General features: G+C 41.6%; 1 protein-coding gene across 1 annotated transcript; it reads right to left on the bottom strand.

The window, feature by feature from the left end:
• Window positions 1-2128: 2128 nt before the first annotated feature.
• On the bottom strand, window positions 2129-12509 carry LOC119363326 (myosin-3-like). The gene is made up of 24 exons (XM_037628667.1): window positions 11245-12509; window positions 10606-10707; window positions 10383-10526; window positions 10154-10304; window positions 10049-10076; window positions 9778-9943; window positions 9635-9698; window positions 9503-9516; window positions 9335-9419; window positions 9135-9238; window positions 8911-9049; window positions 8582-8700; window positions 8326-8478; window positions 8157-8246; window positions 6328-6405; window positions 5590-5748; window positions 5273-5473; window positions 4886-5091; window positions 4616-4751; window positions 4318-4447; window positions 4045-4191; window positions 3830-3954; window positions 3340-3546; window positions 2129-3038 (listed from the first exon to the last, which is right to left on the bottom strand). Exons 1-24 carry the CDS (start codon window positions 11812-11814, stop codon window positions 2565-2567), a joined length of 3792 nt encoding a protein of 1263 aa, XP_037484564.1. The 5' UTR covers window positions 11815-12509; the 3' UTR covers window positions 2129-2564.
• Between the last annotated feature and the right edge of the window lie 756 nt (window positions 12510-13265).

Below are 13265 nucleotides of genomic sequence, written 5' to 3'. Positions count from 1 at the left end.
TAATCATAACATTAACCATATGGATCCAAATCAGCCCCTTACGGAATAGCGCATAAACTAGGGTTCAAGTTTCTATCATGCTAGCAACCCATCATCTAATTACTACTCCACAATGCATTCCCTTAGGCCCAAAGATGATGAAGTGTCATGTAGTCGATATTCACATGACACCACTATGAGAATCAATAACATACATATCATCAAAATATCGATCGAATACCAAATTCACATGATTACTTATGACAAGACTTCTCCCATGTCCTCAAGAACAAAGTAACCACTCACACATCATATTCATGTCCAAGATCAGAGGCGTATTGAATAGCATAATGGATCTGAACATATAATCTTCCACCAAATAAACCAACTAGCATCAACTATAAGATGTAATCAACACTACTAGCAACCCACAGGTACCAACTGAGGTTTTGATACAAAGATTGGATACAAGAGATGAACTAGGGTTTGAGATGAGATGGTGTTGATGAAGATTTTGATGAAGATTTGTTCTCCCACGGTAAGGGAGTTGTTGGTGATGACGATGACTTCGATTTCTCCCTCCCGGAGGGAAGTATCCCCGGTGGAATCGCTCCGCCGGAGAGCAAAAGCGCTCCAGCCCAAGTTCCGCCTCAAGAAGGCGGCGTTCCGTCCGGAAAATCCTCTCTTTATTTTTTTAAGGCAAATGGGCTTATGTACCAGAAGATGGGCACCGAAGGCTGGCCAGGGGCCCCACAAGCCACCAGGGCGTGCCCTGGGGGTGGGCGTGCCCTGGTGCCTCGTGGGCACCTGGGTGGCCCCCTTTGGTACTTATTTTCTCCAATATTTTTTATTTATTCCAAAATAGATTTCAGTGAAATTTCAGCTCATTCGGAGATGTGCAGAATAGGTATCTCTGACATAGCTTTTTCAGGTCTAGAATTCCGGCCGCCGACAATCTCCCTCTTCATCCCAAATACAGTAGATATGATCACTAAAACTATGCATAGTTAGCTCATGAGCAACCTCATTGGCTCCCGATGAATAGGAGATTCTCAAAGAAAAAAGATGATTGCTGAATAGGTTTGGCCGCTCAACCCGTCGTCGCCTCCGTGCTAGGGCATCACCGGCTGATGGCAGCTATCATGTCTAGTTCTATTATCGCCTCTTGTTGGCCGTTGCCTGCGACCTGCATGTGCGGTGTGCGCCAATCTCATAATTTCCTACCCGGTGCTTGAGATTTTAACACTCAAGGCTGCGCGACAAGACTCGTGCCAGATCAAATGTATTATCATACAACAACCCATGTCTAGGCTAGCACAAGTTATTACTATTATTAGATCTGTATAAACCAGTAGACGCTATATTGTTTGTCAGATTGATTACAAATTCCATACTGGATTGTATACATAGTAGTTTTGACCCCAAATTTTCCATCTGTAGCTCCAAGCTACTACCAATCAAATATTTTGACACAAGTAGAATTGCAAAACAAGCTGGAATTAAAAGCACACCATATGAGATTATCAACTTTGTTCTATGTTTTAGGTCTATGAGCTACACTCAATCTAATAGAAATCTATTTTCTTTACTCCGTTTGCCAAATACTCCCTCCGTTCCAAAATAAGTGTCTCAACTTTGTATTAACTTTAATATAAAGTTGTACTAAATTTAAGACACTTATTTTAGGATGGACGCACTGTTCAAGCTATCTTCCAATATTCCGGTAAATCGGATGATTTATCGTTTACCGGTGTTTGATCGATAAGATAAATCGGTCGATATGGCGATAAATGGGCCAATAAATTGCCGATTTATCCCTTATCATGGGTTGACTAATAAGTTTTTGATAAGCGATATCCCCAACATTCGTGGAGGGAGTATATATTATCTAGCATTCCACTTGTATGGTCACGTACAGTGCAGAAATGAAGATTCATGGAGGGAGTATATATTATCTAGCATTCCACTTGTATGGTCACGTACAGTGCAGAAATGAAGATTCATGGAGGGAGTATATATTATCTAGCATTCCACTTGTATGGTCACGTACAGTGCAGAAATGAAGCGCCAATGGCCGTGAGAGCAGCTCTTACTCAGAAACTTGGCAAACTCAGTCAGGTACAGTGCAGAAACGAAGCTCACGCAGATAAGGGAGGAACCAATGGATTCAAACGCCTTGCACATTCCAACGATTTCTTTGCTGTACACATTACAGTCCTGCTGTTGCATCTCTATTCGCTCTCGGCGGATAATCTGTATTTAATTACCCTTTCATATTTCCGGTTCATCGCTCTACATACACGACAACATACACATACATACACTGACAACTCAGAACTAACATACATGTACAGATCGCTTGCTGTGCCTCTTGGCTCTTGCAATTCTTTCGACACTCCCAAAACACTGGACGCGCATGGTATCGGCGATGGAGTTCGCCGTCGCCACCATCTCACCAGGCTTGCTTGCGATAGAGAGCGAGAATCACAAAACCGCCTTCTCTCCTGCCATTTCTTGATCTCTCTTCCTTTGATGCAATGGCACTCAAAATGTGAGGAAATGCTCTGACCTTGTAACTTCCGCGTTCACTTGGAGCTCTTCTTCCCCCACCATCTTTTCCGAGATTTCTCGTCATGACTGCTGACCTTCTGAAGGTTTACCTTCGTTTCCTTCAACCGAGATTTGTAGTCTTTCTTCCATGTAGCAAACCGGTCCTTCAGCTTCCTGAGTTCATCGTCCGGATTCATATTTGAACCAATCTGTCCGGATTTCACGGCGACAAGGAAGCCAGCATCGTCGTCGAACACCTGCCGCCTGTCCTCAAACTCCTTTGCTAGGTGATTCACAGCATTTATCCGCCTATCTAAGTTTCCTGTCACCACTCTAGGTTCAGGGTTGTGGTTTTGGTATTTCAACTCTGTTCCTTCTGGGGTATGGGTCCCTGTGGACATTGTATCTTCAGAGTCGTATTGAGCATGAGTTGGAGTGGTATCAGTCCGAGCTGCTCGGGTGACCATGTCATCAGCAGCTAGGCTCTTCTTAGCAGCCACAAGACTCAACTGAAACGAAAACAAGAGGATCGCATCATCTCAAGGGTAATGCAAAAAAAAAAACACTGAATGCCATGGAATTATGAGACACTCTTCTCTAATCTAACATTCAAATATTCAAACTCTAGATGCATCTATTCTTTTAGTTCAAGGCATGCTTGACACAATATTCGTGAATACTTCAGATTTCATCACACAAGGCATGCTGAAGTAGTATGTGTTGTCATTATCTTGTCAGATGAATTCCATGTTTTAGAAGATGTTGATCAGGTGCCTTAAAAGAAAACAAAAGCTACTATAAATGATTTACCTGCAGAGAAGAGAGCTGTTTCTTCCATGCCTCTTCCATAACTTTCATCTTGGTCTCATATTCTGACCATTTATTCTCATACTGTTCCAATTGTTGCTTCAGCATCGCATTTTCTTCCTCTTTGTCTTGTAATAAAGCCTCAGCTTTTGAAACGCGTCCCTCGAGTTCTGTGACAACTGGTTGGCGAGGATACTCTCCATTCATTTCCTGACATGGGATGCAAATCATTAAAAATTATCAAACCTTTGACGCCTCTGCCATTAGGCAGTTGAACCAAGTGCAGGGAAATCTTGTATTAATAAAACAAACATTTTCAGTAGCTCTTTGTTGATGATTACACACATAGTATAGAGTAGTTCCCATCTGGTGCTGAACTCAATAGTAAATTATTACCCATCTGGTGCTGCATAAAAGTGGTATGCAGCAGCAACCAGGGTCTTACTAGATTTATAACGGATAAAATATAGGGATCTGGTGACCTAGAACTCACATGGCATAACCTCGGTTGTGAAATATTATTCCTTACATCCCTTTTAACTTTGCTGTTAATGACTTTAGATTCCTTTTCTTCCTGCAAGCACTTGAATTTCTTCCTGACCAGGCACCCACGTATCACTGTAGAAACATACCGAAGCAGATGATTAGATGAAGTGATGAACGCAATAATCTACTGCGATATTGTGATATTACGCCTTCATAAATTACCAGACTGTAGAACAACAATATTTTTTAGCTGATCAGTAAACATGGTGGCTGCAAGTCGACGCCTAGTGTACTTCTGTATGAGAACAGCTGCCCTCCATCTCTTGAAAAGGTAATCAAATCGAAATCTTGCCTTTTCACCTCTTACAACTGTACATTGGCAAATGTAAAAAGGTAAGTGAAATAACCAAGATTGTGTTGATTAACAGAGCAAGGAGAATTATTTCAATTTCGAAGTCTGCACATCCTAGAAAGGCAATTTGTTTAAAATATTACATGACTGCAAAGCTGTTGCTCCTTTCTTCAGTGTGTGATATTCTCTTCGAGTATGCAACCCACGGAAGTTTCTCTGAATCCGAAGAACTCCATGGAACATCCGGTTTTTGGCATTTTCCAGTGCAGCAACCTACAAAATTATCAATAAGAATGACAAGCAACATACATAATACCACATACACGAATGGAAAATCACTGCGAAGTAAATTTAATTATGGTGTACCAAAATATTATTGATCTTGCAAATTAAACTGGATAGCTGACTGTACGATGAAAACTGTTAGAATGCTTGTTATACCTGTCCCGTACGAAGAAACAATTTTGTGTAGCCAACTTGATACATTTCTGGGGGTATACTGAATTGTTGTAATACAGCAACTGAAATACTAAGTGGATTCTGAGATGCGACAGAATGAGAGAGAAGAAATCCATATCTGCAGATTATTATAAAAAGATGGAACCTGGAGTCAGCTCGTGTGCTAGTATTGAACAAAATAAAGAAGTGTGCTCATTAAGTCTAGCTCTGCATTTCAAGCAAAAAAATAGTGTAGCTCAGCAAAGTAGCAACCTTTCAGCAAACTGTTGGTGTGTCATCCGAGTTGGATAGCCTGCTCTTGATATCCGCACAACTTCAAACACCCCACAGCACTTAAGCTGGTGCAAGACAAGGTCATGTTCGAATTGCCTCGGGCGTTGTTTGTTATTTGGCTGGATGCATCGAATGAAATGAAGACTTGTATTCTCTAGTTGCTGCATTAGCTTGAATAGTTGAGCCTGGGTATTAAAGAGAGTATCGAGATCGTTATAAGTAAAGCCATCTTGACAATAATGCAAGCAACATCATGCATTGAGATGTTACTAGAAAAATACATGCAAATTATAAAATTGAAAGAAAATAATCAGAGAGCTTGAGAACATGCTCAAACGATTGATCAAATGAATAGATGATGAATACCTTAAATTTGTTCACAACGCTTTGTTTTTGTGAATCAACTAATAAGTGACGTGACAAACTTGACTTATTCTGAGAATCAGCAATCATGACAGACGCAAAATCTTTTGGAAGATCACTTTTGCACGAAGAGAGTAATTGAATTGACTCGCTGTGCAGTGGATCTCTATTCTTCTCCAAGAACCCAGTTGTATCATATGAAACCTAGAATTACAGTGTGCACAATTATCAATTAGCATATAGAGAGCTTCCAGACAAAATAATGATGGTTTATTGAACAAGCTCACAAATGGAGAAATATGTATTTGAGGACCACCAACCTCTCCAGCATAATGACAAATCTTAAAGGCACCATCTTGTTCGCCCTTAAATCCAGGGTTTCCACTCAAGTGCTGCTTAAGTTTGTTAGCAAAGGAAAGATCTGTTGCCTTTGGGAATGTAGACTCTTCATCCAGCAAAGATAATAGCCCTAGAGGCTTCTGTAATATAAAAATATTGTAAAATAGTGCACATACAATTATAGAACATTTAAACAGTGAAACTAATATCAAAAGGTATTGACATGTCATCACCATCAAGGACTCAATGTAGCACAATTCTTTAACAATTGCAGCCAAACAATAATCTGTGCACTTGTGATTTCTAGTGTTCTCTTTTAGGAAAGCACAGAGGCACTCCTCTTAAAGATATTTAAATCTATTTAAAAATCACTTTATCGTGGATGATGTCATTTATGCTGGAGTAGCTTGATACGAAGTACTTAAGTAACTCAGAGTCTCAGACATCAGTGAGCCCAAGGAGATTTGGTGACAGGAATGATAAATTTCTGCACTGCAAGACATTCACATGGCAGAACTAATAACAAGAAAAACAAAATGACAACGGAAAGGAAATTTGACTAAAAGCACATCCAGTTACAAGTTGCACATGTCAGGTCAGTAATTATAAAAGAAATGCATAAAAATATCAAAATTGCAACATTACTCCAGCCAGCAATGTAGATAGCTTGAGGATATGGTTCATAAGTAAAGTTGTTCCATGAAAAATATACTGCGTACCTTCTCAAAGAGAGATAAACAGTCAGTGTTGTCCACAAATTCCACACTGGCCCAGTCAATTCCATCATCCAGATACTCCTGAAAGAATAGAATTAGCATAAGTACAAAGATGCAGAGGAAAATGCATAAAACAAAACTGGAAACACGTGAATGCATGAGCAGATAAATGAAAACATCAAGAATCAGCTTTATAATTTTACAACACGGAAACTAAAACAAGCTGCATATATCCTAAAACAACTAAGAAATTCGCAAAGTTGGGCTCGATCATTGGTAAGACACAACTTCCAACCAGTGTTCTAACAATACTGGAAATGGTATTAGGTGCATTAGTTAGGTCTCAGACATCCTTACTCCCTAGCTACCCTAAAAAAGGATGATGTCCCAGTCAGTTAGGCAAGGAGGATTAGATAACATTGTATCATTTGAATTGGAAACAGGATCTTTCTTCCCTTCATATATAAGGGGATGGATGTATCCATTATGAATGTTAATCAAGCTAATAAAAATAGTTTATCAATCGGGTCCACCCAACTCCGCCTATGTCTTCTAGGCATAGCCGGTCCCAAGCCCGGGTAAAGGAGGAGGGTTGTGATAGACTTGGCGAGCCAACGTAAAAACTAGTCAGTCCCATGGGTATGAAACCCATTTGAGCGAGAGTAGTACTAGGATGGGTGACCTCCCGGGAAGTCCTCGTGAAAGGGTTTCATATCTAAGGGTTGTGATAGGCTTGGCGAGCCAACATAAAAACTAGCTAGTCCTTTGGGTATGAAACCCATTTGGGCGAGAGTAGTACTAGGATGGGTGACCTCCTGGGAAGTCCTCGTGAAAGGGTTTCATATCTAGCCTACCTCAACTTGTTTGGGACAAAAGGCTTAGTAAGTAAGTAAGTACGTAAGTAATCGGGTCCACCCACGTTCTTCGTCTCACCTATGTTCTATCCCTCAATCCCCTACATCGTGATGTCGTCCCATCCTCATGGCGGTAGTTATCCAGTTTACGATATATCCAGAAGGCCAGAACTTGCAAGCCAAACAGAAATCTACTGCATCCTGTGGTTTATTATATTTTCGTATTTCCTGAAACATATCGAGTTTTTCTGTTTCCCACATCTTAGACAATAACCAAATTTACCATTTCCTTAAAACACCATAAAACAAGGTTTGGTGTTTGCTAATCGCAGTATAGGGTGAAAAAGCTCAGTGACCAACAAAGGCCTGCTATTGTTGAGGTTTATTACCCTAGCTACAAGAACTTTGACATCGTTTCTATTGAGGAAAGCACAGACGCACTCGAGTCTCAGGAGACAAGACATAAAACAGGTAGTATCGGATATTGTATGTCCGGATTTGGATGGCGTGCCAGTGATAGACTTCTTAGTTTATAGAGTAGTCTTGTGTGGTAGGCTAATAGCTCTTTATTGTGCTTTAACTGGGTGTTATGGTTTCTTCTGTTTTAGTCGAGACCACTTTTCTTGATGATGTAATAAGCTCTGTAATAAGTATAGCTGCATGCATCTATGACGCAGAGGCCGGGGTTAATAAAAGGAGCTTCCATTATCTATAAAAAATCGGACATTGTGATTGCATCAGAGCATGCATATACAACTTGGGCTATGTAAAATCAACTTCAGCATCCTACTAGTGCCCTAGTTATGAAAAAATCAGGAAATTTCGCCCTTCACATCTTCAGTACACAAGCACTGACAGCGCAATGTACCCTAAACCCTGGTTTACAAGGAAGAACGTGTATGTAATAATAAGACTTATAACTGTTTACACCTATTATATTAAACAAACAAATAATCCAGAGAAGTGTCAGAATCTTACCTCCTGTTCTAGTTTGAATAGATGTCGGTTAAAATGCTGTTGCAGCCTTTCATTGGCATAATTTATACAGAACTGTTCAAAGCCATTTTTCTGCAATGGTATAACTTAATGTCATCTAAAGAGCACTCAAGCAGAACTTGTATTCGATAAAATGCAATGAACTACATACATTGAAAGATTCGAAGCCATAGATATCCAAAATACTTATGGATCTTCGTGTACGTTGTCTCCCCGTTCCAAGCGAGTGGTTAATTTGCTCAACAATCCAGTCAAACAGATGAGCATAGATTGACTTCGCTAGAGCATCCCTTGCATCGATTGCCTAGAGAAAGCAGAAATTATAAGTAAAAACCAAGACTAGAAAATCAATAAGCAACAGCTGACAGGTAGCCCCAGATAGATAAATTTTCCAGGTAATTTCAAACCTGGGTTAACGTCAGTCTTTGAACAATATTTTCCTTTCCAGCTTGGATTTTACGAGTTGAGAGAGCAATCACCAATTGAGGGACACTGCAACCTAACAGCTTTGCTGCATTAGCCAACCCTGTGAAGACATTAAACAATGGGAAACAATGGTTATTCAGCAAACCCCATGAAAATCAAATGACACCAATATCAACTTCTTTGTACAAATGTGGAGCACAGTTTACACTTTGGGATATTTCTACAGGGTATATCAAAACAGAAACAATATGGAAGGGGATAGGGTTTTTTTGCACAAAGAGGAGTACATTCGCCAACGGGTAATTGGTACCTTCATTTGAATCAACTTCCACATGGCTTTCATTGTCTATCACAGAGAATGAAATGTTTCCCAGCCACAAGACAACTGCTAGCATAGAAAATAATTCCATCTGGTTTTCCCCAGATATCTGAACAATATCCAATGCACCCTGCAAATGAAAAAATGGATGAGTAACAAGTAACGATAATAGCCAAAGTTTCGTCGGAAATGTGGTTGATTTGTAGAAACATTACCAATAACGACGAAAATCTTTTAGCATCATCAACACCATCAATTCTCAAGCAAGCACTCTGCTTCAAGTAATTATAGTAATTGGCGTCTCTCAGTAACAATTTTTCTGCAACAGCACATGCATATATAACAGATCAAAAAATGAGAGGCGATGCAATGAAATGTAAGATATATTAATTCCTTGATAGGAATGTGTGGTTACTTTTGTGAAGAGGAGAAGCTCCAGAGCACAGCTGATAGAAAATATGATATGATCTCTCTCCTGATGCCCTCCGAACCACCCTCGACTGCACAAGCAAGATATAAGATATTAAAGCTTTCACAAATACTAAAATATGGAGTTTTGGATAAAGTTCTAAAGCTATTGTACCTTCTCAAGCAGGACTGTTCCATGAGATTCAGTTAGAGGAACACATCATACATGCCCAGAGAAACAAGCTATCAGGAAGTTCGACAATATTATGACTAGCTATGTCAACAATATATGGTGCAGAAGGCTTACATGTTTGTATTTTAGCGCCACAAATCTTTCTGGTTTCAGAAAAGTGCATTTCAATAAGTTTACCCTGTATCGATATCATCAAGGTGTCATAAGAATTACTTAAGAATGATGAATTGACAACATGTCACTAAAGATAAACTTACAAATCGGCTCGAGTTATCATTTCTTGATGTTTTTGCATTCCCTAATGCTTCCAGAATAACATTGGTCTGTAGAACTTCAGACTCCATTCCGTTAGCTCCCCCTAGAGCAGCCAAATACTGCATCGCAATTTTAGCCGTTTCAGTTTTTCCTGCTCCACTTTCACCACTGAAATAAGACAAACATCATAGAGACCATGTTAAAGATTGGGCAACCCAGAATTTTTAAGATACTGTAATTACTATTATAAAGGGCAAAGTAGATCATTCTGACCTTATTATTATAGATTGGTTTATGCCATCTGCAAGGCATCATAAGTTGCATTAGAAGATAAATCTTGCAAAACAATCCTATAAACTACTCCTTTTAAACACCTACCTCTTAGCATTTCATTAAAAGCTATATCAGCAATTGCATACACATGTGGATCATTTGTGAGCTTCTGTCTGTATTTTCTGATGAAATCTTTCCCATAGAGTGGAACCTCTTTCAGTGGGTTGATAGCAATCAGAACAGGTCCTGCTTTTGTCTGCAAGGATAAGAGAACACAAATGAAGAGACATTGACTGGACCATGAACAATCTAGAGCTTGGTGGATAGTGCGTACGTAGATAAGATCACGAGAGTATCGGTATTGCAGATTGTAAAGGACGGAAGGTTCATTTAAGTAGCTCATCTGGATCAAATCATCCACTCCATCTAGAATATCAGGGTTGGCGGGCAAAAGTCTTTCTGGTTGCAGCGTCAAAACCTGCCCAAACAAAATATAAGTAACAATGTTATCAAAATTTACTCAAATAGCTATACCATTACAGCAACATGAGACTCACTTCTCCATTAACAAGGTGTATTTCGACGTCATCTCCAGAAATTGATTGAATCTGTCCGAGTTCCCACTTCTCATCTGATGCAGAACACCAAACCCGTAGCTTCTGAAAAACAATTAAAATATTATTACTTTGCCTCATTTTTTCTACCATAACATCAGACTCAAATCATCAGGGGGAAGGATTAATATCAGAACTAATTCCAAGCACATGCAAAATTGTTCTGTTTGTCCAACATATCCATACAGGCCAAAGCAAGTAGGAGTATGTAACATGCCAAATTACTTGACACACAGGCCAAAGCAAGTATGAAATATGCTTTCCTGACCATGAACGAGCATTAAGAAACACTTGTTTCATCTACTTCTAAATGCTGCAGGATAATAAGTTCTGTATACTTATAGAAAAGACAATAAATTCACATTAAATTCTTTTGTCGATAAAGCATACAAATACGCATACGCGAGTAGTAATTTGATTAACATTTCTTGGTGTTGAATACTGAGCGAGTTTTGCAATCATATCAGAGAAATTATTCAGCCTAACTCTATGTGACAGAGACAAATTGAACTTGTGGCTGTTACTTTGTTCACATGATAATAGGAAAAATCGCATGAATTTCACTATGAATGAGATTCTCACCTTCTGGAGGACATAGTCCATGGAATCAGTAAACACTGGCTTCCCATTTCTCTTTGATCTTGCTGAGGAAAAATAAGGAGAGGGGGGCTCCTTGCAGGCCATTGCATCCTTCCTCTCCTCGTGGAGGTTCTCAACATACGGAGACTCATCCAGTGATTCCACATTGCATAGCTTTCTCTTGGCCCCAAAGATGCGACCATTTACAGCCTTTCCCTCCTTGGCCTCCTGCCCACCAATCTCCTTCTTGACCTCTGGCGTATTCTCCTTCTCAATCTCTGGCTTATTCTCATTCACAGCTTCCGGCTTCTTGTCAGTATCCGCTACAGCTTCCGGCTTTTTGTCAGTATCCGCCACGGCACCCTCTGCCACTCCATCCTCAAGATGAACCCTAGGAGGCGTCGGCGACCGTCTTGCCCTGGGCAGCCGGCCACGGCACGTCGGGCGGGCCGGCAATGCCGGCGGCTCATCCTTGGGCCGCTCATCGCGCTTCTTTATGGTCTCGAGCAAGACCTCGAGGGAGCTCTTGGGAGCGGCCGGGACTGGCGCCATCACGGCGGCTGCAGAGAGCATCACCGCCGAGAAATCAACAAGCCACCGGAGCAAACCAGTGAGCGCACGCAAGGGCTCACACGGCAATACGCCAAATCTTACAACAGAACGCCGTGGAGGCCAGGAACTTCTCCATTTCTCATCAAATCAGCGCCAACTCCAGGCGCATGAACCCCCCTGGCTCGGCAAGGGCCCGAAAGCGACACCCACCCAAACCCCGAATTCCACAACCAGGCACCAGGAGACCTCAAAATCCCCCCAAAAAAATCTCTCGAAATCTCACGCTCCCGGCCCCGAAAACAGCACCAATCGCACGCGCCAAGGACAGATTTTGGCGGTGCCGCACCGAGGGACGGGGGTGAAAAGAACCCAGACTCCGCGCGATTTTTCAAGGGAGGAGGGGACAACGCGGCCAAGAAGCCTGGGGCAGCGGCAAAAGCCGGCGATCTCTGGCGAAAGGAAAGGCGAAAGAACCCGAAACCAAAGCAAAGCCTGCTCCGAATCAAGGGGTCGGAGCACTAGAAGCGGCAGCAGAAATCGGCCAAGAAACGCATCAAAAGCGAGCAGCACTGGAGAGACAGGATGATTTCTCCCCCCCGCTCCCGAATCAGGACGGAAAACCCCAACAAAAACGCAATTACTCCGCTCGCTATCTCCCTCCCCCCGCTCCCCTCGGGGCTTTTGTTTCGCTTCGCCCTCACAATTTCAAACCTCCGTCCCCTGCCTCCACCATGCCCCTTGTGTCTTTTTCCCCCTTTGCTCTCGATCCGTTACTTAGGCCGCCGGCGAAAATATTTAGAGCAGAGAAAACCGAATTACTAATGTGCCCCTGCGGGCACCGCCGGACTGCGCCGGCCGGACGGTGGCGTTCTCGTAGATACTGCGGGGACGGAGGGGCGGGGTGCGCGTGAGCTGTCTGTGGATTGGAGGCTCCGGTTTGGACCGTTGGATGCGGGCGGCTGCGCCCTCCGCTCCACGACTTCTGTTCGGGGTGGTCAAGTTACCCAACTGCCCCTGGAGATTAGTGGTCTCGCACCACCAACACAACACAGGTCTGACTGCCTGTTTCCATTTCTGTGTTGACGACTTCCTGTGTGTTCATTAAAATACTAAGATAAGAAGGCCCCGGTTTAATTGTTTCCGAGTTTGTTCGTCTTCATTAAAATGCAAGAAATTAATAAATGGATAAGTAGCTTCCCTTTGGCCGGCCTTGTTTGTTTACACTCCAGTTTTTTATTGAAGCATTTAGTTGTGGTGTTTGTGTATGTTCCATGGAAAGAATCAAGGCAGCATTCTTTTATCATATGTTTTGATCATAAAAAAATGATTGTGTTATGGTCAATAGGAGGTCGTGCATTACAATAAGCGGATATATTTTCTATTGAGTCTCTCGCGTTTTCATGAACCTAGATGGGTGCGCTTACTGGCGTAGTCTATGGATAATAATAATAATAGTAAGTGGCTAGGGCTTA

This window comes from Triticum dicoccoides, chromosome 2B (genome assembly GCF_002162155.2).
Source record: "Triticum dicoccoides isolate Atlit2015 ecotype Zavitan chromosome 2B, WEW_v2.0, whole genome shotgun sequence".
NCBI lineage: Eukaryota > Viridiplantae > Streptophyta > Magnoliopsida > Poales > Poaceae > Triticum > Triticum dicoccoides.
This window is presented reverse-complemented; position numbering and strand designations above follow the sequence as displayed.

Coding starts and splice junctions, on each gene's coding strand:
- LOC119363326 (XM_037628667.1), bottom strand. CDS start 11,814: ATGCTCTCTGCAGCCGCCGTGATGGCGCCAGTCCCGGCCGCTCCCAAG. Junction 10,708..11,244: donor TGGACTATGTCCTCCAGAAG/GTGAGAATCTCA, acceptor ATTGTTTTTCAG/AAGCTACGGGTTTGGTGTTC. Junction 5,749..6,327: donor GTTTATCTCTCTTTGAGAAG/GTACGCAGTATA, acceptor TTTATATTACAG/AAGCCTCTAGGGCTATTATC.